General features: G+C 39.3%; 1 protein-coding gene across 2 annotated transcripts in view; it reads left to right on the forward strand.

Moving 5' to 3' along the window:
- The window catches only part of slc8a1b (solute carrier family 8 member 1b), a 141,877-nt gene that overhangs the window by 91,449 nt on the left and 25,428 nt on the right, over positions 1-25,000 (forward strand). For both annotated transcript variants that reach the window (XM_087803291.1, XM_087803290.1), the window contains exons 6-7: positions 9,974-10,119; positions 11,459-11,558. In XM_087803291.1, coding sequence (XP_087659417.1) covers positions 9,974-10,119; positions 11,459-11,558 — 246 coding nt within the window. The remainder of the gene's footprint in view (positions 1-9,973; positions 10,120-11,458; positions 11,559-25,000) is intronic.

Genomic DNA, 25,000 nt, shown 5'->3' on the forward strand with positions numbered 1-25,000 from the left:
GAACACATGGCTGCTCTTTTAACACACATGACACACACACACACACACACACACACTCTAGTAACAGGCATGATGGCTGTCAGCATGTTAATATGTTGTGTTCACCAGCGTCACGTCTGAGGGATCAGATTAGAGCTGATATCATGGATCCACCTCCAGCACACACTGCTGTGTTTAATACACAGGATTACACAGAAGCTGCTTCTATCTGTGTTGAATCACACGTGAGATACAACTGTGTGTGTACATGTGTTGTGCAAGCGAACGTATGTTGTGTGTACACAGATGTTTATGCACAGATGTCAAGACTTAGTTTTGCTAATGATAATTATTTACACTTTTCAATGTCATCGGATGTCGTAGAGGATCATGTTTTCCACGCATGTATACAGTGGAGGATATACATCACGTCACTCACTCTTCATACAACAACTAAAAATACAGTTAATAAAAAAAAAAGTAGGTTATTCTAAAAGAAAAAAACATGTGTTTTTAAAGAATATATTCACTTTTTGTTTATTAATCAAAGACACAATTATTATATATCATTTGACATTGAATGTACTTGTTTTTTATGTTGGTTAAAACATTATCGCATTTATTTGCCAGTTATTATTATTAATAGCTACAAGGTTTATTAATAGTTACGTTCTGGAATTGTTGCAAAGGATTGTGGGATTGGCAGGAATATACAGCATCAGCCATTTTTTTGTGGTCCTAGTCGATGATGTGTTGATGAAGCTTCACGAAACCATGTTGGAACTCTATCTTTACATTCCACTGCTTTGAACAGCTACATCATTTTTAAAGTGATGGCGCCACCTACTGACTTCTTTAAATAGGACAGTGTTTCACGAAGCTTCATCAGCTCATCGCTAATCCTTGATGCTCGGCACATTTTCATTACGTACTGTACGTTACAGTGAAGCCGCCAAATGACTTCAACTAAATGCAGTTAATAAATTGAAATATTTATAATTTTGTATTTATATAAAGTTCAATAACAAAGTAAAAATATACACAATTTGAAGTATTGATGAAGCTTCATCAAACAGTGTCATCATCTTCAGAGTCCACTAGATGGCGTCTCTACCCAATTTTCCTTTATTTTTAATGGCGCCACCTACAGACCTCTGAACAACATGACAATGTTTCATGAAGCGTCATCAACACATCAATGATTTTTTTGCCAGGTCAGTAGATGGTGCCTCAGTTCAAAAAATGAGGTTTCAATATTGAAAATAAGGACAATGCTTCATGAAGCTTCATTAATCCAACCGTTCATTGCATCGTGAATACTTGAGAAACATGCTTACGTTCCAGGAGCTGCTAGACACTTGAAATAGCTTCACATTCTTGTTTCCTTCATGTCACCGAGAAACGTTGTCTCCGGGACACTGTCCTCAGAGTCACAGGCGAACCACACATCGTCTTGTTGTGTAACCTGCGTGAACAACGTGACACGATTGAGACCTCCCTGACTGTATTTAAATAAGTTCTCACGTCGTTTGTTTGGACGACTCTTGATGTCGATAGCGATCTGAAATCTTACAACCAGCAGCCGCTGCTCAAAGAATGCAGAGACGTCCATGAATATCAATCCGATGCTTTGTTATCACACCATTCCAGACAAGACACAAAGTGACTTTTGCGTCATGTCAAGCTTTTAGATGTTCAAAGCTACACGACTTGAAAAGGAAGATGAAAGCACCAGGATTAGTTCGTACGCTAAAATCTTTAACCTCAAAATTGTTTTAACACAGTTAATAAAAAACATTTTAAACTTTTGGAATGGATTACTCATATTAATAATAATATTATATATAGTACACGACAAACCAGCTATTTTTGAGTGTGCGGCTTTATTTAATTCAATTTATTGAGTTTTACGTATGTAATGACACAGGTGTCCACCAGAGGGCGAGTGTAACTCAAACTGAAGTCCCTCAGTCATTTGATGAAAACTCAATGAAGCTACAAACACGTGTCTTGTTTTCTAGTAAACACGATAATTACGATAACATGTTTTTATTTTATTTTATAACCCTTGTGTAAAAGGCCCAAAAACAGATTTTTTTTTGTCAGTTTGTGGGGTTCATTAAATGTGTATTCATTATCTTGTATTATTATTAAATAATAATAACTGATTTGTTTATATTTCAAAGAATACTCATTTCATATATATCTATATATATATTGAGAATAAGACTGACTTTCCAACGACTACATTTCTAGAACGTAACTTTTTTATGGAGTTTTACGTATGTAATGACACAGGTGTCCACCAGAGGGCGAGTTTAACTCGAGCTGAAGTTCTTCAATCATTTGATGAAAGCTCGATGAAACTACAAACACGTGTCTAGTTTTCTAGTAAAAGCAATAATTACGATACAACGTGGAATTTAATAAAATGAAACACGACCACGTTGATTTTCCGAGTCAGTATAATCTGCACGACTCGACCCAGAAGAGCGTTCAACGTCAACAACAACAACATCTACAGCCAGATATGTGGACGCCGTCGACATTTCCACGGCTTCAGTTTCCAGACTCTCCGCAGTGATGCATCACTTTCAAAGAAACTCGCCCAAAGCCAGCATCACCAGCCTCTCTGAGGGATTCGCCTTTTGTCCAGTCGGATCGATTCCATCTCTGCAGCCGCGACGCCTCAAAGGTGTCGCTGGATCCTCCGGTCCGGCAGGTTCTCCGGGTTTTACACGAGTCCACAAACGGCCGAGCTCGCAGTGAAACCTTCGGACGGAGCAGCGCGAGGAAGCAACCGACGCCGAGAGGGAAAAGCAGCTGAAAACACAAACACGCCCTGGAGACGACGACGACCCCGCGTCCCCCAATCGAACACACACACACACACACACACACACACACAGCTAAAGACAGGCAGACACACACACACACAATCAAGTAAAAATAACACACACTCATGACAGATTTTGTCTGACAGCGATGTCCTCTCTCCTCTCATCCTCGCTTTCCTTGAGTCCCCCTCGCTCGCAGAGTGTGCGCCTGTGTGAGTCTGTGTGCGCCTGTGTGCGTCTGTGTGCGTCTGTGTGAGTCTGTGTGCGCCTGTGTGAGTCTGTGTGCGCCTGTGTGCGTCTGTGTGAGTCTGTGTGAGTCTGTGTGCGCCTGTGTGCGTCTGTGTGAGTCTGTGTGAGTCTGTGTGAGTCTGTGTGAGTCTGTGTGCGCCTGTGTGAGTCTGTGTGCGTCTGTGTGCGTCTGTGTGAGTCTGTGTGAGTCTGTGTGAGTCTGTGTGAGCCTGTGCCCTACATACTCCGTCATCAACACTGGTGCTTATCCAACGTTAGTTCAGCCAAACTTCACTCGTTTTCCACTTTCGTGTCTAATAATGTTGATTATTTTTTAGAGTAATCTGTTCTTTTTAGAGTTATAGACAAAAATGTTTGTTCATTTTAATGTAGCGACTGGAGCTCAGATGCTTCGTCTTCATCTTCGTCCAAAAAGACTTCAAAATAGGCTTTTTTCCTTTGTATTTAGTTATACTTTTGTTAAAAAATAGCAATTGTTCACTGTCTCATTAGAAAAAGTCAAATGAAATATTAATTTAAATTTACACACAAATGCATATTTATGACACTTAAATGAGACGCACTTTATTGGAGACTTCAGGAGGTCCAGCTAAGTAGACGTCGGTCTCAGAGGACTATTTGGGGTCCGTTCTGGAGAGTAAGTATCCCAGACTTAAGTGGCTGTTTAGCGGCGCAAGCTAATGGCTACATTAAATAAGAAGCAGTATCCAGACGTGTTTTTACTCTCCGCTCCCCTGGAGAGAGAAAATTAGATTTGTTAACCTTTGAGTAATTACGCTGTTAAGGAAATATGTCTGGTTCTGTTGTTTATTTTATGAAATGCATGAAGATATAGATTCAAAAGTGTAGTGTCAGCATCTGTCAAAACATCTGAAAATAAAGGGATAATTCAGCGTAAAACCTTTGTATTCGCTAACAAAGGATCTACAGATGATCACATGACATTAAAGTGATCGTGTGAACATCTTTGACCTACATTTGTCTTTAACTTCCATAATTTTAAACATTTAAAAATTATTTTATTTGTGCTCCACCAGGTCAGTTTAATCTCAGAGAGATACTGACTGAGTGACATTTGGACCAAGAATAGATTTGACTCGTTACGAAACAATTTGTGATGAAAGGAAAAGCGACAAAATAAACCAGTCATTTCCAGACATCTAAACCAAACCTACTAATTAAAAAATAATAATAATTTACATATCAAGGCTGCCACATAGCTGTAGGCGTCCAAATTGAGACAAGAGATGTAAATTTAAAAATAAAAATGAAGGAAAGGTCTCTTCTCAAGAGTGGTTGCAACAAAACCACTAAGAAATGCTACCGTAATATTCTATTGTCAAATTTAAGGCTTCCTGCTTTCCGTTCCTTTTTAAACGTTCAGTTCTTTACGCTGCCGTCTCCAGCATCTCACCATTGATTTATTTATATCCAGGCTTACTTGCAACTGCAATCATATGTATTTCACTGTGATTTTTCACCATAGCTGCGTCTCAAATCACATACTTGCTTACGACCCTTGACGTAGTTTTCTTTTAACAGAAATCTAGTGAGTCTTTTTGCTCCGAATGCAACAATATAAAAACAAAAACAACATTAATAATAGTTAATGCCCAACAACAAGACTTTTGATTTCAAATAAACTACTTTTATTGAGGATTCATATTTGAACTGTTGCTTTTAATGCCTTTGTGTTCATTATTTGCTTCCTGTAGTTAATGACAAATCAAATAACTTTATATATATATATATAAATGCATATATATTCATATACTTACAGGTGTATTTTCATCAGCAGTAGGAGGACGACACGTCTTCGCTGCTGATACCGGCGTAAATATCTTGTCAATATTTAGTTTCTCTTATGTATTGATCCAAACAAAACATACCAAAGGGAATTTTAAAAATAACAAAGAGGCTAATAGTCCAGAAATGACGTCATCAACGTGATGAGAATATGAAACTAGAAACTCATTGTCTCGTGTTGAAGATTTAGGGTAAAAATCAAGAAACAAGGGAAGTCAGACCCGTGTGTGCGGGGGTCCTTCACGCCTCCTCCCTAAAACGATAGAAGCCCTCGCTGCCGCTGAAGTAATGGAAGCTGACAGGAGGAGAGAGGAGGTGAGGCAGCGAGGTGCTCAAGGGAACGTGGAGAGAGCGGCAGGAAAAACACCGCGAAGGGAGAGAGAGGCCATGGTTTTTTGATGGATCGGTTCTGCTTTAAAGAGGACGGAAAAAATGATAAGGGGAGGAAAGTGTCTGGGAGACGATATTTTATTTGCAACCTGTCAGCGAACAGGAGTCGAGAGGAGAAGCTCCGAGGTGTCTGGGAGGAGGAAGGAGAGCAGACGGGTTTGAAGATCAGAACACAATTGAAGGCGAACGAAGCCGAGACGAGCAAAACAGAACTCAGAAAACGGATGAAAAAATAAACATGTTGAACTATAAAACAATATTTATGTGTTTAGAGTCAGATTTTGGGAAAATAAATGAATAAGTACCAGGAAAATATTTGGTTTTAACAACTTTCTGACAATAGCGCAGTCGCCTCACAGCAAGAAGGTTGCTGGTTCGCTTCCAGGCCGAGCCAACTTGTGACCTTCTGTGTGGAGTTTATATGTTCAAACCGTGTTTACTCCGGACACTCTGGTTTCCTCCCACAGTCCAAAAACATACAGAGGTTGATTGAGAACTTGAGGGAATTGTCCGTAGGTATGAGTGTGTGTGTGAATGGTTGTGTGTCTTGTGCGTCCTGTCCAGGGTGTCCCCTGCCTCTCGCCCTATGAACCTGGGATAGACTCTCTGACCCCATTAAGGGATAAAGCAGTTAAAAATGAATTAATTAACGTTCTGCTAGCTTTTAGGAAAACCAAGGAGCTCTCAGTTGTTAAATAAACTACTTTCACTTTCATGTTGCGATAATCAACGGTTGGTCATTTCAACGACCTGAACCAGTTCCATCTAAGACGAGCCAAAGCTCAGCCGAGAGGAACCGATCGCTCGACGCCGCGGAGCCAGACGAGTGGAAATAAGGCACCAGGAGTCATTTTCCCCTGGAGGAGAATAGAAGCTCTTTGATCCCAGCGGTGTTCCTGGTCTCCTCGCGGCGAGAGAATGAGCGTCGCTGTGATAATGAGGGGAAGCGTCTATTCACGAGGGTTCGCTCTCGCTGCATTGATCCGCTGCAACAGTTTCATACCTTCCTTTTTTCATGGCTGTCCAGACGTCACTGTGACACTTGTGTAACTGTGACTGTAGAGAAGCAACGTCTAACATTAAAATGAACTAAGTTTAAATTAAAAACAAAAGAGAAAAGCAAAATATTTTACGACAAAATTTAAAATACCATGTGACATTTGAATACTTATATTTTAAAGTTCAACTAATGTGTTGATGTAAGTTTCTCTTAAATTGATCCTGGACTCTATTGTCATCAGTGCGTGGTTGACCTTAACCACGCCCCCTCTTCAGTGATTGGTCAAGGTTTGTACCGCATGTCACAAATCTTGGAAGCCTCCACCTCCAAGCCTGAAGCCATTATTACGTGGATAATGGACTCTCGTAACCTCTCGTTCGCCCAGATTTCAGAGCAACTTTATAAAGTAATAAGTTTAAAACATGGTCATGATGAGGAACTTACTGCATCTTGGTTTGTTTTATTGTTCTGATTGAAAATATCCTAGATTAGGACTAAAAACTAAAGATATTTTATACACTTTAAGTCTTTTTTTTCCTATGGGCTCGTATATAATACATTATGAACCCATGAGACCCTGGGAGATTAAAGTGCATTGATAAGGCTGTATCTACATTATGCTATGATATCTTAAAAATGCCATAAATATGTGACATATAGAAACATATATTAGAAATTACTGCTGTTTAGTTTTATTATTTTGATGGAAAATATGAAAACGTTTAATGCCTAAAACAAAGAAACGTTAATTTTTCAGGAAAAAACAACAACATTAATATACATTTCTGAGGGTTTATAGAAGAAGCTATGAAGGTTTATTTATTTATTAAATTATGTAAACTTAGAACAGATGTATAAAATATTGCAAGTGTACAATATTAAGAACGTTAAGCCTTACACCCCAGCTCGGGCTCTGAGGTCTGTGGATCAGAATCTACTTATGGTTCCACGCACACGGCTCAGGACCAGAGGAGAGAAATCTTTTCAGGCTGTTGCTCCTAAGCTTTGGAACGATCTTCTTCTCTTTTTGCTCTTGATGATCTACTGACTCCTTTAAGAAACATCTTAAGACGTTTCTATTTGTTCAGGCTTTCCTTGAATTTCTCGAACTCCTGTGTTGTTCTCAGTATTATCTTGATCTTTAAAGTATGTACTTTTTTGAGTATTGTTTTGATTGTTTAAGCGCTTTGTGACCCTGGTCTCGAAAAGCGCTATATAAATAAATATTACTTACTTACTTACTTACTTACTTAAGTAAAGTGGGATCACTGTCTTGCAAATACTAATAACGTAATACTACAATACTACTCTCAAAATATTTTTAGTAGGCCCCTTAAAGTGATAGTTCACCCAAAATTAATTCACTCATTCTCAACTCTCATGTCGACTAATGTTGATTATTTTCAGAGTAATCTGTTCTTTTTAGATTTATAGACAAAAATGTTTGTTCATTTTAATGTAGCGACTGGAGCTCAGTTGTCTTCGTCTTCATCTTAGTCCAAAAAGACACTTAAAAACATCCAACAACATGTGGTGCTCATCTGTCTATCTCAAAATTAATTTAGAAGTTTGGGTCAAATGAGTCTTTAATTGACCGCGAGTGTCTTCACCCGATACTTCATGGAAGAAGAACGTAATCTGATGTTCTGTGATGTCATTTCCTGGAGAAGATCCCTGACTACACTGAACATTTGGACCAGCGGCCGCCACTCAAAATGGTGCCCAGAAGTAGGAACAGTGACCGGGTCACTGGAGCGACTCACAGGCTTATTACAGGAGCTTAAACATGTGCAAATAGTTCACTCAGAACTTTCATGACTACTATCTAATCTAACTCAATTTTAAATATTCCTTAAAGTCAAATTATATTTAGATTTAACCTCTTGGTATTTGATTAAATAAGCTTTCTCTGGTGTACTGGACTCAATCTGAGTTTCATGCAGTAACAACTCAATATATTTTTTATTTTTTTGTGAGTTCATAAGTTTGCAGTACTGATGGGATATTCCATCAAGCATAAAAGTCATTATTTATCTAATTATTAACTCAAATATACTTTCCTTCGTAGTCTTGATTTCTTAATATTATCACAAAAATTGAATTTCTTCATAATCTTGCACATTTCACTGAACAATCCACCGGTTTATTACAAAAATGATTGAAAGAAATAATACTTAAAAGTGTATAAGCACCAATATTTGATTAGGATTCACTGTGTAGATGTGTGTGTGCGTGTGTGTAGCTTTATAATTGTTCTGTGTGTTCTATTTTTCCTTCTCCGCCATCATTGAGGATTTTTTTAATGGAGAGGATTAGATGAAATGTTTCTCATTAAAGAGAGAGCTCGGGTTGGCAGCGTCTGTGAGATCGATTGCTGTCATTCACGTCTTTTCATTTTCACAATGACAATTTCAGAACGTTCCGCCGCCTCGGAGCGTCTCGAGCGTTCACGCGAGGCCAAGACGTTCTTCTTCTGCTTTGTTATTCAAATGTGAACATATTCATTTTCATTCTCTCATTCATTCTTTCAAACCACTTTCCAGTTACTTTCTAATTGTTCATCGTGTGTCTTCATGCATGCAGAAGCAGTTGTTTAGCTAGCTTAGCATGAACTAGGATATATGTGTAGTATTGTCCAGTACTTGACTCTGGTGTTGTGATAGTGTAGTAACAATTATATGTGTGTAGTATTGTCCAGTACTTGACTCTGGTGTTGTGATAGTGTAGTAACAAGTATATATGTGTAGTATTGTCCAGTACTTGACTCTGGTGTTGTGATAGTGCTGTAACAAGTATACATGTGTAGTATTGTCCAGTACTTGACTCTGGTGTTGTGATAGTGTAGTAACAAGTATATATGTGTAGTATTGTCCAGTACTTGACTCTGGTGTTGTGATAGTGTAGTAACAAGTATATATGTGTAGTATTGTCCAGTACTTGACTCTGGTGTTGTGATAGTGTTGTAACAAGTATATATGTGTAGTATTGTCCAGTACTTGACTCTGGTGTTGTGATAGTGTAGTAACAAGTATATATGTGTAGTATTGTCCAGTACTTGACTCTGGTGTTGTGATAGTGTTGTAACAAGTATATATGTGTAGTATTGTCCAGTACTTGACTCTGGTGTTATGATAGTGTAGTAACAAGTATAAAGTGTAGTATTGTCCAGTACTTGACTCTGGTGTTGTGATAGTGTAGTAACAAGTATATATGTGTAGTATTGTCCAGTACTTGACTCTGGTGTTGTGATAGTGTTGTAACAAGTATATATGTGTAGTATTGTCCAGTACTTGACTCTGGTGTTGTGATAGTGTATTAACAAGGATATATGTGTAGTATTCTCAAGTACTTGACTCTGGTGTTGTGATAGTGTAGTAACAAGTATATATGTGTAGTATTGTCCAGTACTTGACTCTGGTGTTGTGATAGTGTAGTAACAAGTATATATGTGTAGTATTGTCCAGTACTTGACTCTGGTGTTGTGATAGTGTAGTAACAAGTATATATGTGTAGTATTGTCCAGTACTTGACTCTGGTGTTGTGATAGTGTAGTAACAAGTATAAAGTGTAGTATTTTTAGCTAGCTGAACCACTAGCTTAGTATGAACTAGCTAGCTTAGCATGATCTAGCTAGCTTAGCATGAACTAGCTATCTTAGCATGAACTAGCTTGCCGAGTGTATCTTAACCTGTACTTGTTTGTCGTTCCACAGAGGAGAAAGAAACACCGCAGGAGGACGAAAAGGAAGCTCTGACCGGCACCGACGAGGAGAAGATGCGCATCGCAGAAATGGGTCGACCCATGCTAGGAGACCACAGCAAGCTGGAGGTCATTATCGAGGAGTCCTACGAGTTCAAGGTCAGCAAAGTCAACGATGTTTTTTTTTTATCCATTGTCTGGTGACACAACATTAGTCGTGATTTTAACATCGTTCATCCAAATCTCAAATGAGTTCCTAGTTAATAGGAAGGAAATATCAATGAAAAAAAGTGTATTTTTCTCGTGAATTGAAATGAGCTAAATTTAGTTTTTTTGTGGAGAAGAAATAAAAAGGGAAACAAAAGGATTACGATAACAATCGTGAACTCATCAACAGCTGATTTATTCTAAAACAATCAAAACACGGAGTCCGTTCCGTTCCGGGTCTTATACTTCGCTTCGTGGAGAAAGATGGACAATCAGAGTGTGTCACGGGTCGTTTATTCGCCGCTTCAAGTCAAACAAAATAGAAGCTTTACGATCGCGACCGGACACACTTTCTCCCGGCGACTGTACAGGTCAATAGTCCCGGGAGAAAAGAACCCGATCTGTAGAAACATCGCTATATTTAATGCAAATTTCCCGCCCAGGGGGTCGTCCTTTCTGGCCAAATGGTCCTTTCAAGTTCCCTGTGTCCCGATCCCCCATTGAGAGACATCCTGATTTGTTTTCTTGTAATCTAATCATTCAAATGTTCTCGGGTGGGGGTTTCTGTCTTTTAGCCCCCCTTTCCCGGGTGTGTCTTGCTTCGTTCTTTGATCTACGATTTAAGGTGTGATTGGCAGATAAACAGATGTTTTAAATCACCGGTGTCGTATCTCTAATTCTGTTTCAAGCTTGCCTCGAACCAGTGTGAATCAGTCTGGAGTGGAATGTTGATTGTGAATGTGTAGTCAAACATTTAAGTTCTTAGATGAAGCGAGTAATTTATACTTTATATTTTGATTATCTTTTAGCACTAATTTAAGTATGGCGTATACGTTTAGTGTATAATCATTTTAATCTAACAATTCGAATAAGTCTGGTTTCACGGCTGCAATCTGATCAATCTCCACCCGCTCTTAAATTGCAAGATAAACGTAAAACTAGGTAGTGGTCTGGATTATGTTAGTTCTAAACCAACACAAGCAGCAGCCTGATGCCAGACATGACGTGCGGTGTGCGAGCGAGCACAACAGTCGACTGGTAAAAAAGTCATTAACGAGTGCAGCGAGTGCGTAACAATGTCCATCAACCGCAGAAGTTCTGGATCGCTGGTCCGTAGTTCATCATTAGTCTGGCGCGCGACTGAAGATCTTCAACGACGGGACGAGAATCCAAGAAGAAAAATGACCGAAGAGGAGATTTGTGTTGAGAGTGAAGCTCCGTGTGTGTGTTGTGCGAGCGAGATCGTGCGAAAAGTGTCACAATAACCGACTTGATGTTGTTGTGTCACCAGAACACTGTGGACAAACTGATCAAGAAGACCAATCTGGCTCTGCTGGTGGGAACGAACAGTTGGAGGGACCAGTTCATCGAGGCCATCACCGTCAGCGCAGGTAGGAACCGAACACTAGTGTGATGGAGGTCCAGTTATCGAGTCGCACACTCGCCCGACCGTTTATGGTTCCAAACATAAAGTGAGGTGATGGATCAGAGAAGCAAACACTGACCAGATGGGATATTACCAGCGCCGTTATTGTGCGAGCGGCGAGCTGACGCGATGATGTGTGTCAGCGTGGGACGTAATAGTTATGACAACATTTGTCGCTTCACTGATTTTCCATTTTGTTCTGCAATAAACCAAAATGATGTTCCGTGGAGCACGACTGGAACTGTCACTGGGGAGTCAAAAACTCTTTTCAGCGAAGGAGAGGATAAGGACAACAAATTTGAGTTACTGTTTTGCAAGAACTGATAAATGACAACACACTGTTTATTTTTATTTCTTAAATGTGACTGTGTACTATTTAATTATTATTTAATGTATTTCTCGTATTGGTTTATCGCAGCAATTCTGATTTTTATCCTTCAGAGCATTTCTTGGGCTTATAATGACGATATCATACATTGTGATATATATTGTGATACTGTAGGTACAAGGATGTATGTGTAGTATTGTGGAGTACTTGACTCTGGTGTTGTGATAGTGTAGTAACAAGTATATATGTAGTATTGTGGAGTACTTGACTCTGGTGTTGTGATAGTGTAGTAACAAGAATATATGTGTAGTATTGTACAGTACTTGACTCTGGTGTTGTTATAGTGTTCTAACAAGGATATATGTGTAGTATTGTCCAGTACTTGACTCTGGTGTTGTGATAGTGTAGTAACGAGTATATATGTGTAGTATTGTGGAGTACTTGACTCTGGTGTTGTTATAGTGTTCTAACAAGGATATATGTGTAGTATTGTCCAGTACTTGACTCTGGTGTTGTGATAGTGTAGTAACGAGTATATATGTGTAGTATTGTGGAGTACTTGACTCTGGTGTTGTGATAGTGTAGTAACAAGTATATATGTAGTATTGTGGAGTACTTGACTCTGGTGTTGTGATAGTGTAGTAACAAGAATATATGTGTGGTATTAGTCCAGTACTTGACTCTGGTGTTGTGATAGTGTAGTAACAAGTATATATGTGTAGTATTGTACAGTACTTGACTCTGGTGTTGTTATAGTGTTCTAACAAGGATATATGTGTAGTATTGTCCAGCACTTGACTCTGGTGTTGTGATAGTGTAGTAACAAGTATATATGTGTAGTATTGTCCAGTACTTGACTCTGGTGTTGTAATAGTGTAGTAACAAGTATATATGTGTAGTATTGTCCAGTACTTGACTCTGGTGTTGAGATAGTGTAGTAACAAGTATATATGTGTAGTATTGTACAGTACTTGACTCTGGTGTTGTGATAGTGTAGTAACAAGTATATATGAGTAGTATTGTCCAGTACTTGACTCTGGTGTTGTGATAGTGTAGTAACAAGTATATATGTGTAGTATTGTCCAGTACTTGACTCTGGTGTTGAGATAGTATAGTAACAAGAATATATGTGTAGTATTGTCCAGTACTTGACTCTGGTGTTGAGATAGTATAGTAACAAGTATATATGTGTAGTATTGTCCAGTACTTGACTCTGGTGTTGTGATAGTGTAGTAACAAGTATATATGTGTAGTATTGTCCAGTACTTGACTCTGGTGTTGTAGTATTTACAGACCACATGACTCTTGACAAAGTCGTAACTGCTTTCATTTGTTTTCAAACGAAAATATGTCCAAACATCATCTTTAAAAGCTACTGGACTCACTGTATCCTCTCGTCCTCAGTCATCGATAGTATATTGCAGGACTATCTTGTTCCTTTAGATGTAATGACTGCTGCCATCTAGAGGCCAGAAGTTTTATTGCAATGAATACAGCATGAATATTTGCATCTTAATTGTACATTATATTAAAAAAAAAATTTTTTAATTTTTTTTCACAATTTGTTGAAATGTGTCCCAAAAATATAACATGGAAAAAACGAATTGTTTTATTTTACACTATTAAAATATTCTCCGCAAAATAACTATGTTATTTACTTTATCATATCCTACAATATTTAAATTAAATCCAAGAACAGAAATTTCATCTGGAAAAATTGGAAAAGTTCAAATTTACATTAACAAACGTTAACACATTAAAAGTTAGGTAGAACTTTATTGATCCCTAATTATATATATTATAGTTATAGTATAAACAAATGACCAAACACTCGATGTTACTGTTCAAATCACTCAATTCTTATCCTTGGCATCACTTCTGGAAAACTCGGCAAAAAAGTAAGGCATAGACACGTATCACAAGGATGGAGTATTTATAAAAAAGACAGAGTGATTGATGTAAAGACATTTTGAAAAAAATATTCTTCACCGTTATATATCTACACACAGAGAAATTCCTGACGCATAGCATCGATTCGCATTCAAGTTGTCGGCTGCAAAAGTGCTCTGGACCGTTTCTCTGTGCATGTGAATCAATGCAAACATCAAACAATATTTACTGAGCTGCAAATTACATCGAGAACGAGGCAAAAAACAAATCAATGTCTCTATCTCAAGAAGTGAGTTTCTATTAAGGAGTCGGTCTTGGCCAGGGTTTGAAGTCTGACTCTACAGTGTGTGTGTTCGCTCTCAGCTGTCCTTCGCCGGGCAGCGCTAATGGAAAGGCTTGTCTTCGCTCTCTTATCTGGGATTAGCTTGTCGAGGCTGACGGTGCGGCGCGTTTGCTAAACAAAGAGCAGCGACTGCAGTTGGCACTCAAAGAGGAAATCAGCTTTTGTTGTGTGCGACTCCAACTCTGCGCCGCACTCGTGGCTTCCTGATGATTTATTCAGACATGAGCAATGGAAGGTTTTAGGGTTTCTGCAGCTTTGACGCCGGCTCCAGTAAAGTTTCCTGAAAACTATCTGGGCTCGAATGTCATTCAATATCCACAAAGTTATAATGTAGCACCTCGTGTTTCTGCTCGTGTCAACGTTGTAAAAAGTTATTAATTGTATGTAGATTTGGATAGACATATATGTATTAGCATTATTAAAGTATGTCAGACCTGAAATTGACAACGCCTAGTACTTCACAACGCCGGATATTTTACAACGCCGGTTACATCACAATGCCGGGTAATTCACTGACAGGGTACTTCCCAACGCCGGGTACTTCCCAACGCCGGGTACTTCCCAACGCCGGTTACATCACAATGCCGGGTAATTCACTAACCGGGTACTTCACAACGCTGGGTACTTCACAACGCCGGATATTTTACAACGCCGGTTACATCACAATGCCAGGTAATTCACTGACTGGGTACTTCACAACGCCGGGTACTTCCCAACGCCGGGTACTTCACAATGCCGGGTAATTCACTGACCGGGCACTTCACAACGCCTATTACTTCACAATGCCTAGTAATTCACAACGCCTAATACCTCAAAACGCCAAGTACTTCATAACGCCTAATACTTCACAACGCCGGGTATTTTAAAACGCCGGTTACTTTACAGCGCCTAGTAATTCATAACACCGGGTATCTTACAACACCCGGTATTTTACTACGCCGGTTACTTCCCAGCGCCGGGTACTTCACAACGCTGGGCACTTCACAATGCTGGGTACTTCACAACGCCTAGTACTTCACAACGCCTGTTATTTTACAACGCCAGTTACTTCACAGCGCTTAGTTCTTCACAACGCCGGGTATTTTACAAAGCCGGTTACTTCCCAGTGCCGGGTACTTCACAACGCCAGGTACTTCACAATGCTGGGTATTTCACTGACCGGGTACTTCACAACGCCTAGTACTTCACAACGCCTAGTACTTCACAACGCCTGTTATTTTACAACGCCAGTTACTTCACAGCGCTTAGTTCTTCACAACGCCGGGTATTTTACAAAGCCGGTTACTTCCCAGCGCCGGGTACTTCACAATGCCGGGTACTTCACAATGCTGGGTATTTCACTGACTGGGTACTTCACAACGCCTAGTACTTCACAACGCCTAGTACTTCACAACAACTAGCACTTCACAACGCCGGGTATTTAACAACGCCAGGTACTTAAAGTAGAGTGAATACTGGTAGCGGATTGAAGTCAGTGACTGAGCGTCTCCCTCCTTGCGAGTGTCGACAAATTAAGAGCAACAAATAAACTTCATCCATCACATGACTTAAGAAGCTGCAGCAGAAATCGGTCTCGAACTCCGGGCGACACAGAAGTTGTGATTGAAGCTGCAGGACGCTGATCTGAAATCAATTACCTTCATTATCACCATTGTGGGGAGTTAGAGCTGCTCGGTCGGACGCGGCGTGAGCGGAATGTTTCTTTGTGGCTTCGCTCGCTGAAATCACACCAATTAGACCGACACAGAAGAACCTTGTTACCATTCCCTGGAGGAAGTTCAACTCTTCCTGTTGTTTTCCATCCTTTTTTATTGAGTTTAATCGTGTAAAATGTTTGGTGTGTTGTGGTTACTTGTCTGGTACACAAGGGACTTAGAGAGAGTTTCATCAACTGACCATTGGTTTGCGTCCCTGCATTGAGCCCTGTGTCATATTTATGATTTTAAATTTTAATATATATCTGGTTTCATAGATTCAACGTTTTCGCTTTTTTGCCGGAATCCTCTGGCAAATACCATCAAGTGCGTAATTAAGTTGTTCTGTGTTTACTATAGGATTTGTCTACATCAGCTTAGAGATTGTTTTTTAAGTTAATTTGATGTTTGTTTAACTTGCAGAGATTTAGATACACATTTGCAAAATAATGTTCTCATTTGAGGAGCAAGCAATGGATTTAGACATCAAGATAAGCTGCTGACTTATAGTAAGTAATAAGTAAGTAGTTATTTGTAAAGTGCATTTCTAGACCAGGGTCACAAAGCTCTTGAACAATCAAAAGCAATACACAGTTAAAATACATAAAAATTTAAGAACTCAAATAAAAAAGTCTTCAGATGTTTCTTGAAGGAGTCAGTAGATCATCAAACACACATGTTTCTTGAAGGAGTCAGTAGATCATCAAACACAGATGTTTCTTGAAGGAGTCAGTAGATCATCAAACACAGATGTTTCTTGAAGGAGTCAGTAGATCATCAAACACAGATGTTTCTTGAAGGAGTCAGTAGATCATCAAACACAGATGATTCTTGAAGGAGTCAGTAGATCATCAAACACAGATGTTTCTTGAAGGAGTCAGTAGATCATCAAACACAGATGTTTCTTGAAGGAGTCAGTAGTTCATCAAACACAGATGTTTCTTGAAGGAGTCAGTAGATCATCAAACACAGATGTTTCTTGAAGGAGTCAGTAGATCATCAAACACAGATGATTCTTGAAGGAGTCAGTAGATCATCAAACACAGATGTTTCTTGAAGGAGTCAGTAGATCATCAAACACAGAGATGTTTCTTGAAGGAGTCAGTAGATCATCAAACACAGATGTTTCTTGAAGGAGTCAGTAGATCATCAAACACAGATGATTCTTGAAGGAGTCAGTAGATCATCAAACACAGATGTTTCTTGAAGGAGTCAGTAGTTCATCAAACACAGATGTTTCTTGAAGGAGTCAGTAGATCATCAAACACAGATGATTCTTGAAGGAGTCAGTAGATCATCAAACACAGAGATGTTTCTTGAAGGAGTCAGTAGATCATCAAACACAGATGTTTCTTGAAGGAGTCAGTAGATCATCAAACACAGATGTTTCTTGAAGGAGTCAGTAGATCATCAAACACAGAGATGTTTCTTGAAGGAGTCAGTAGATCATCAAACACAGATGTTTCTTGAAGGAGTCAGTAGATCATCAAACACAGATGATTCTTGAAGGAGTCAGTAGATCATCAAACACAGATGTTTCTTAAAGGAGTCAGTAGATCATCAAACACAGATGTTTCTTGAAGGAGTCAGTAGATCATCAAACACAGAGATGTTTCTTGAAGGAGTCAGTAGATCATCAAACACAGATGTTTCTTGAAGGAGTCAGTAGATCATCAAAGACACATGTTTCTTGAAGGAGTCAGTAGATCATCAAACACAGATGTTTCTTGAAGGAGTCAGTAGATCATCAAACACAGATGTTTCTTGAAGGAGTCAGTAGATCATCAAACACAGAGATGTTTCTTGAAGGAGTCAGTAGATCATCAAACACACATGTTTCTTGAAGGAGTCAGTAGATCATCAAACACAGATGTTTCTTGAAGGAGTCAGTAGATCATCAAACACAGATGTTTCTTGAAGGAGTCAGTAGATCATCAAACACAGATGTTTCTTGAAGGAGTCAGTAGATCATCAAACACAGATGTTTCTTGAAGGAGTCAGTAGATCATCAAACACAGATGTTTCTTGAAGGAGTCAGTAGATCATCAAACACAGATGTTTCTTCAAGGAGTCAGTAGATCATCAAACACAGATGTTTCTTCAAGGAGTCAGTAGATCATCAAACACAGATGTTTCTTCAAGGAGTCAGTAGATCATCAAACACAGAGATGGTTCCAAAGCTTAGGAGCAACATGCTGGAAGGAAAAACTGGCAGCCAATACAGAGTTTGAAGAATCAGGGAAATGTGAGTTCTTCTACTAGAGCAGGGCAGAATCCTAGCTGCTGTCATCACGAATCCACCTTTTAAATGATAAGAAAAATGATTCACATTTATTTCCAAACAATAGTTCATCAGTTTGAGTTGTGATCTTGAAATCAAATTCCACTTGAAGACACTCTTTATCTCCACTTAAAGTCCCGGTGGTTTCTCTCGATGAAAGATAAGCAGGGTCGGCTCGCTCCTTATCTTCTGTGCGATGGATGAAAATCAGATAAAGATCACGTTGAAGAAGTGTCTTCATCCCGAGCGACGACATGGACGCTCATCCTCCGATGGAAATGTCAGATCAAGACCTCACTCGTCTCATTTCCCCCCCGAGGGGCGTTTGGCCGGATCATGAGAGGATGGCCGTCGGCTGAATATGCAGTTTAAGGACGAGACTGTGCTCCGGGCGGCGAGAGGAGGGAAGACTCCGCCGGAGATTAACCTTCAGGTTCGGCTCAAAGATGAAAACTCGAAAACACGTTCTGTGAGCGGCAACAGATGCCACGCGTGACATTCAACTCCACTCTCGTTTAGTGGCGTTTAAAGCCTTCGCAAATGTCAGAGTGTGTGTTTACATGTGTGTGTGTGTGTGTGTGTTTACATGTGTGTGTGTGTGTTCATCGCAAGCTGTTCACTCAAAGTAGCCTCACGACAGACTGTGAGTCTTGGGAGTCGTCAGAACCGCCTTGTTCTTCGAACGTGTGAAGCTCCTGCGAAAACACTGCAGTCGACGCAACGATCGATTCAGTCGTAGGTGGTAGAAGTGAAAGTGTCTACAAGTGTAAACGTTAAATTTTTATCGAATTATAAACATTTAGAAAAATCAGTTTACCCTGGTGTTTTTCTAGTCTGAAGAAAATTGAGTGTGGATCGATGGACACTTTCCACCCTCAACGTCCTCCATCTTAGTGACGTAGATGAAGCTAAACTGAAGCTAAACTGAGGCTAAACTGAAGCTAAACTGAAGCTAAACTGATGCTAAACTGAAGCTAAACTGAAGCTAAACTGAGGCTAAACTGAAGCTAAACTGAAGCTAAACTGATGCTAAACTGAAGCTAAACTGAAGCTAAACTGAGGCTAAACTGAAGCTAAACTGAAGCTAAACTGATGCTAAACTGAAGCTAAACTGAGGCTAAACTGAAGCTAAACTGATGCTAAACTGAAGCTAAACTGAAGCTAAACTGATGCTAAACTGAAGCTAAACTGAAGCTAAACTGATGCTAAACTGAAGCTAAACTGGAGCTAAACTGAGGCTAAACTGAAGCTAAACTGATGCTAACCTGAAGCTAAACTGAAGCTAAACTGAGGCTAAACTGAAGCTAAACTTAAGCTTAAGCTAAACTTAAGCTAAACTGAAGCTAAACTGAAGCTAAACTAAAGCTAAACTGAAGCTAAACTGACGCTAAACTGAGGCTAAATTGAAGCTAATCTTAAACTAAACTCAAGCTTAACTGAAGCTACGTCACTGACACGTCTTCGGAGCAGATACTGACGTAAATGTAAGTAAGTAAGTAAGTAATATATATTTATATAGCGCTTTTCGAGACCAGGGTCACAAAGCGCTTTAACAATCAAAACAATACTCAAAACAGTACATACTTCAAAGATCAAGACAACACCGAGAACAACACAGGAGTTCGAGAAATTCAAGGAAAAGCCTGAACAAATAGAAACGTCTTGAGTCAGTAGACTCCATCAAGCGCAAAGAGAGAGGAAGATTCTCAAGAAAACACTTGTTGTACCACAAAAAAAACACAACAACAGTAATAACACAATGAAACACAACTTAATAACTTTTTATTGGAGAAAAGTGTTGTCAAGTGTCAGTGATAGTGTTTCAACAACTGGTTACAATCAGTGTTAAAAAGTAGTAGAAGAAGAAACTGTCGAGTCATTTCCTGTAATTGTGTAGCAGCAGAGTTTGCTTTGAGACAGAACTACACTGTAAGTGTGTAGCAGCAGAGTTTGATTTGAGACAGAACTACACTGTAAGTGTGTAGCAGCAGAGTTTGATTTGAGACAGAACTACACTGTAAGTGTGTAGCAGCAGAGTTTGATTTGAGACAGTACTACACTGTAAGTGTGTAGCAGCAGAGTTTGATTTGAGACAGTACTACACTGTAAGTGTGTAGCAGCAGAGTTTGATTTGAGACAGTACTACACTGTAAGTGTGTAGCAGCAGAGTTTGATTTGAGACAGTACTACACTGTAAGTGTGTAGCAGCAGAGTTTGATTTGAGACAGTACTACACTGTAAGTGTGTAGCAGCAGAGTTTGATTTGAGACAGAACTACACTGTAAGTGTGTAGCAGCAGAGTTTGATTTGAGACAGTACTACACTGTAAGTGTGTAGCAGCAGAGGTTGATTTGAGACAGTACTACACTGTAAGTGTGTAGCAGCAGAGGTTGATTTGAGACAGTACTACACTGTAAGTGTGTAGCAGCAGAGTTTGATTTGAGACAGTACTACACTGTAAGTGTGTAGCAGCAGAGTTTGATTTGAGACAGTACTACACTGTAAGTGTGTAGTAGCAGAGTTTGATTTGAGACAGTACTACACTGTAAGTGTGTAGTAGCAGAGTTTGATTTGAGACAGTACTACACTGTAAGTGTGTAGCAGCAGAGTTTGATTTGAGACAGAACTACACTGTAAGTGTGTAGTAGCAGAGTTTGATTTGAGACAGTACTACACTGTAAGTGTGTAGCAGCAGAGTTTGATTTGAGACAGAACTACACTGTAAGTGTGTAGCAGCAGAGTTTGATTTGAGACAGAACTACACTGTAAGTGTGTAGCAGCAGAGTTTGATTTGAGACAGTACTACACTGTAAGTGTGTAGCAGCAGAGTTTGATTTGAGACAGTACTACACTGTAAGTGTGTAGCAGCAGAGTTTGATTTGAGACAGTACTACACTGTAAGTGTGTAGCAGCAGAGTTTGATTTGAGACAGTACTACACTGTAAGTGTGTAGTAGCAGAGTTTGATTTGAGACAGAACTACACTGTAAGTGTGTAGCAGCAGAGTTTGATTTGAGACAGAACTACACTGTAAGTGTGTAGCAGCAGAGTTTGATTTGAGACAGTACTACACTGTAAGTGTGTAGCAGCAGAGTTTGATTTGAGACAGAACTACACTGTAAGTGTGTAGCAGCAGAGTTTGATTTGAGACAGTACTACACTGTAAGTGTGTAGCATCAGAGTTTGATTTGAGACAGTACTACACTGTAAGTGTGTAGCAGCAGAGTTTGATTTGAGACAGTACTACACTGTAAGTGTGTAGCAGCAGAGTTTGATTTGAGACAGTACTACACTGTAAGTGTGTAGCAGCAGAGTTTGATTTGAGACAGTACTACACTGTAAGTGTGTAGCAGCAGAGTTTGATTTGAGACAGAACTACACTGTAAGTGTGTAGCAGCAGAGTTTGATTTGAGACAGTACTACACTGTAAGTGTGTAGCAGCAGAGTTTGATTTGAGACAGAACTACACTGTAAGTGTGTAGCAGCAGAGTTTGATTTGAGACAGTACTACACTGTAAGTGTGTAGCAGCAGAGTTTGATTTGAGACAGAACTACACTGTACTGTCATCATAACTTCACTACAACATCATACTGCTGTCAATCTATGAGTTGCTCGGGTTTCTCCGCTCATGAGCTGCATTTTTATTTGGAAAGTTATCTTACGCCGTTCAGAAGCAGGAAATGAACTTCCGGCTTTCAAACTAAGAGCATCAGCAAAACCTTTATTATTACGGCGATTCTCCAAAATGTTTTAAATGTTTGTTAATGTTTTCTTTATCATTCATTAGTTCAGTCCTTTTTAACCAGACCTGTTGATTGTTTAAAACAAATTAAGATTGTCCTCCAATAAATAGGTTTCAAATCATTAGAATCGTCAGGTTTTAAAAGGTTTTAATATTTAAATAAGAGAATAATAATCAGATAATACAATTTCATATCATGTAGAATCAATAATTATCCCATGTTACAATCAATGACTTCTAGATATCAGAGGCTCAAATTTCACTCTTTCGTCATAATGACTCGCTCGGCACGATGGAGTTTCAGTTTAGTGCCTTAAAACCTTCCTAAATATAGACGGAACTACGGCAGGAAAAGAAGCTGTAACAGGAAAAAAATACATTTCAAATACGATGTGAAAGTCAGAAAAGTATAAGTGAGAAACTATATATATGTTACGTTCAGGTCAGACTTCAACAATTCAACTTTGTTCAGCAGGATAAAGTTCAACTAACAGTTCGCAATAACTAATCCAGCAAATTAAAATTGTCTGCTGGAACAGACTTCACTTCCAAACACTCTCCTGTTGATGGTGTTTGGCAGACTCTGACCCATGAGGGCGACATAAGGAAGGATTTAAGCACAAGAAGCGGAATATAAGTGTCAGGGATGGTCTTTGTAACAATTCTGTTACTGTAATTGACTTTTTCACTCTGAGCCAAACGAGTTCATATTTGTGTTTCCCTGCAATAAATGGAATTTATCGAAGCATTTCACACTTTTTTTGCTTGAAAAGGTCGTCCAGTAAACTTGACAATTAAAATAGTTTGAATTAAAAGTTCACTTCAAAGTGAGACTTTTTTCGTTATCATCCAAGTGCCAAGTTGTGACCGCTCTAATTGAAGTGTGTGTGTGTCTGTGTGTGTGTGTGTGTCTGTGTGTGTGTGTGTGTGTGAGGGTGTTTATATATATGTGTGTGAGTAACAGCAGAGAAGAATTGAAAGACAATAAACAAAGACCATATTACAAACGTAGCCCCTGCACTTAAGGATGTAAGAACACAAACGTTTTTTGGGGATGGAACAGGAAGATGGATGAAGAGTGAGTTAGGAAAGGAGTAGGAATGGTTGAGTAAGAAGGATGCGTCTCGTCTGCAGTTGATTCAGAACTCTGCAGCGAGAATTCTGACCCGCTCTAGTAGAAGAACTCACATTTCTCCGATCCTTAAAACTCTTCACTGGCTTCCAGTTTCTTTCAGGATCAACTTTAAAATTCTGGTTCTTACTTTCAGATCTATTCATGGTCAGGCTCCTCCTTACATCACTGATCTGATCCAGCCTTACACCCCAGCTCGGGCTCTGAGGTCTGTGGATCAGAATCTACTTATGGTTCCACGCACACGGTTCAGGACCAGAGGAGAGAAATCTTTTCAGGCTGTTGCTCCTAAGCTTTGGAACGATCTTCTCTCTCTTTGCGCTTGATGGATCTACTGACTCCTTTAAGAAACATCTTAAGACGTTTCTATTTGTTCAGGCTTTTCCTTGAATTTCTCGAACTCCTGTGTTGTTCTCGGTGTTATCTTGATCTTTGAAGTATGTACTGTTTTGAATATTGTTTTGATTGTTAAATCGCTTTGTGACCCTGGTCTCGAAAAGCGCTATATAAATAAATATTACTCACTTACTTACTTACTTACAACAACAATTCATAAAGGAAAAGATACAATAGGAAAGGAAGATGCATAAGAATGAGACAAAAAACGAGGGGGAAAGCAAAATGAATGTATTTGAATAAAGTGGCAAAGTGAGGAAGAAAGGAAGAAAATAAAAAGAAGGGTAAAAATGTCTGTACAGAAAACGTTAACACAAAAAAGAGAAAATACTTTTTAATAAAACAAGTCAATTAAAATACAGGTACAATGAGATGAAATGATTAAAGGAGGCAACAAAGGGAGGAGGAACCACAGGCGGAAAAATCTTAAATATCTACTTAATTTAAATTTAAATGAAGACAAAAAATTAGTCAAATCAAGGAAAACTGTTTGCTAGAGAATTTGTCTTGACCGCAGAAAATTAGAGCAGAACTGGCCTCAGTATGATGGTACTTATACAACACATAAAATACAAGTACCCGGGATGATGTGGCTTGTTTACAAGTCTCTTACCTACTGAGAACCATGGACTTGTCACAACTCGTCAGGACGGACAGAGAGAAAGGAGGAGGAAAGTGTGTGAAGAAAGATTGATGCACAAATACCTCACACTCCACTGGACTCTAATTACCAAAGGTCTGCTTGTTCGCCGCCTCCTCCTCGCTGTTATTCACGGCGAGCACCTGAGGGAAGGTGAGAGACGGAGAGAAGGCTGGAGTGAAGAGACAACAGAGCGAGGAGGGAGCTGACATTTGTCGTGATCACTGGAGGACAATGAGGAGTCGAAGAAGTGGTTAATAGTGTTCGACGATGTTCGTCCTCTGGCGTGCTTGACCTGATTCTAGGAGGATGTTGTTGTGGAGGTGGGTTTGTTAGCAGAGGATCAGGACAGTTGAGGACCACATGAGCTCCTGGGTTCAGGCGCAGACAACCAAGAACAATCCTTTCATTTGTCTTGAACTTTCTTTTTATCTGCTCAAAGAGCGAAGCTGTGCCTCAAATTGCATACTTGCGAACTTTAACTTAGTATTTTAGTGCATAAGTGCGTCTCAATTCTTAGTATGTAAATGTAGTGCTCAATACACTCTAAATGTTCACTTAAACGCCCACAAAACTGAGTATGGATCGATGGACACTTTCTACACTAAACAGCTTCAATCTTAGTGACGTTGTAAATGGAAGTTATGTCATATATATATGTATTCATATACTTACAGGTGTATTTTCAACAGCAGTATGATGACGACACGTCTTCGCTGCTGATACCGGCGTAAATATTTCACCAATATTTAGTTTCTCATATTTTTGAAACCAAACGTGCTGCCAGCAGGTGGCGATAGTGTTCCTACAGCTGGTTGAAACCATCGTTAAATAGTAGTAGAAGAAGCTGTCGCGTTATTTCCAGAGTTTGATTTGAGACATACTATCTGTGGAGGATTAGTTACTAGTTAGTAAGTACACTATCCTGATGATACTAACCAGTGCACTAAGAGAAGTATGT

This window comes from Callionymus lyra, chromosome 11, assembly GCF_982586985.1.
Source record: "Callionymus lyra chromosome 11, fCalLyr1.hap1.1, whole genome shotgun sequence".
Lineage (NCBI taxonomy): Eukaryota > Metazoa > Chordata > Actinopteri > Syngnathiformes > Callionymidae > Callionymus > Callionymus lyra.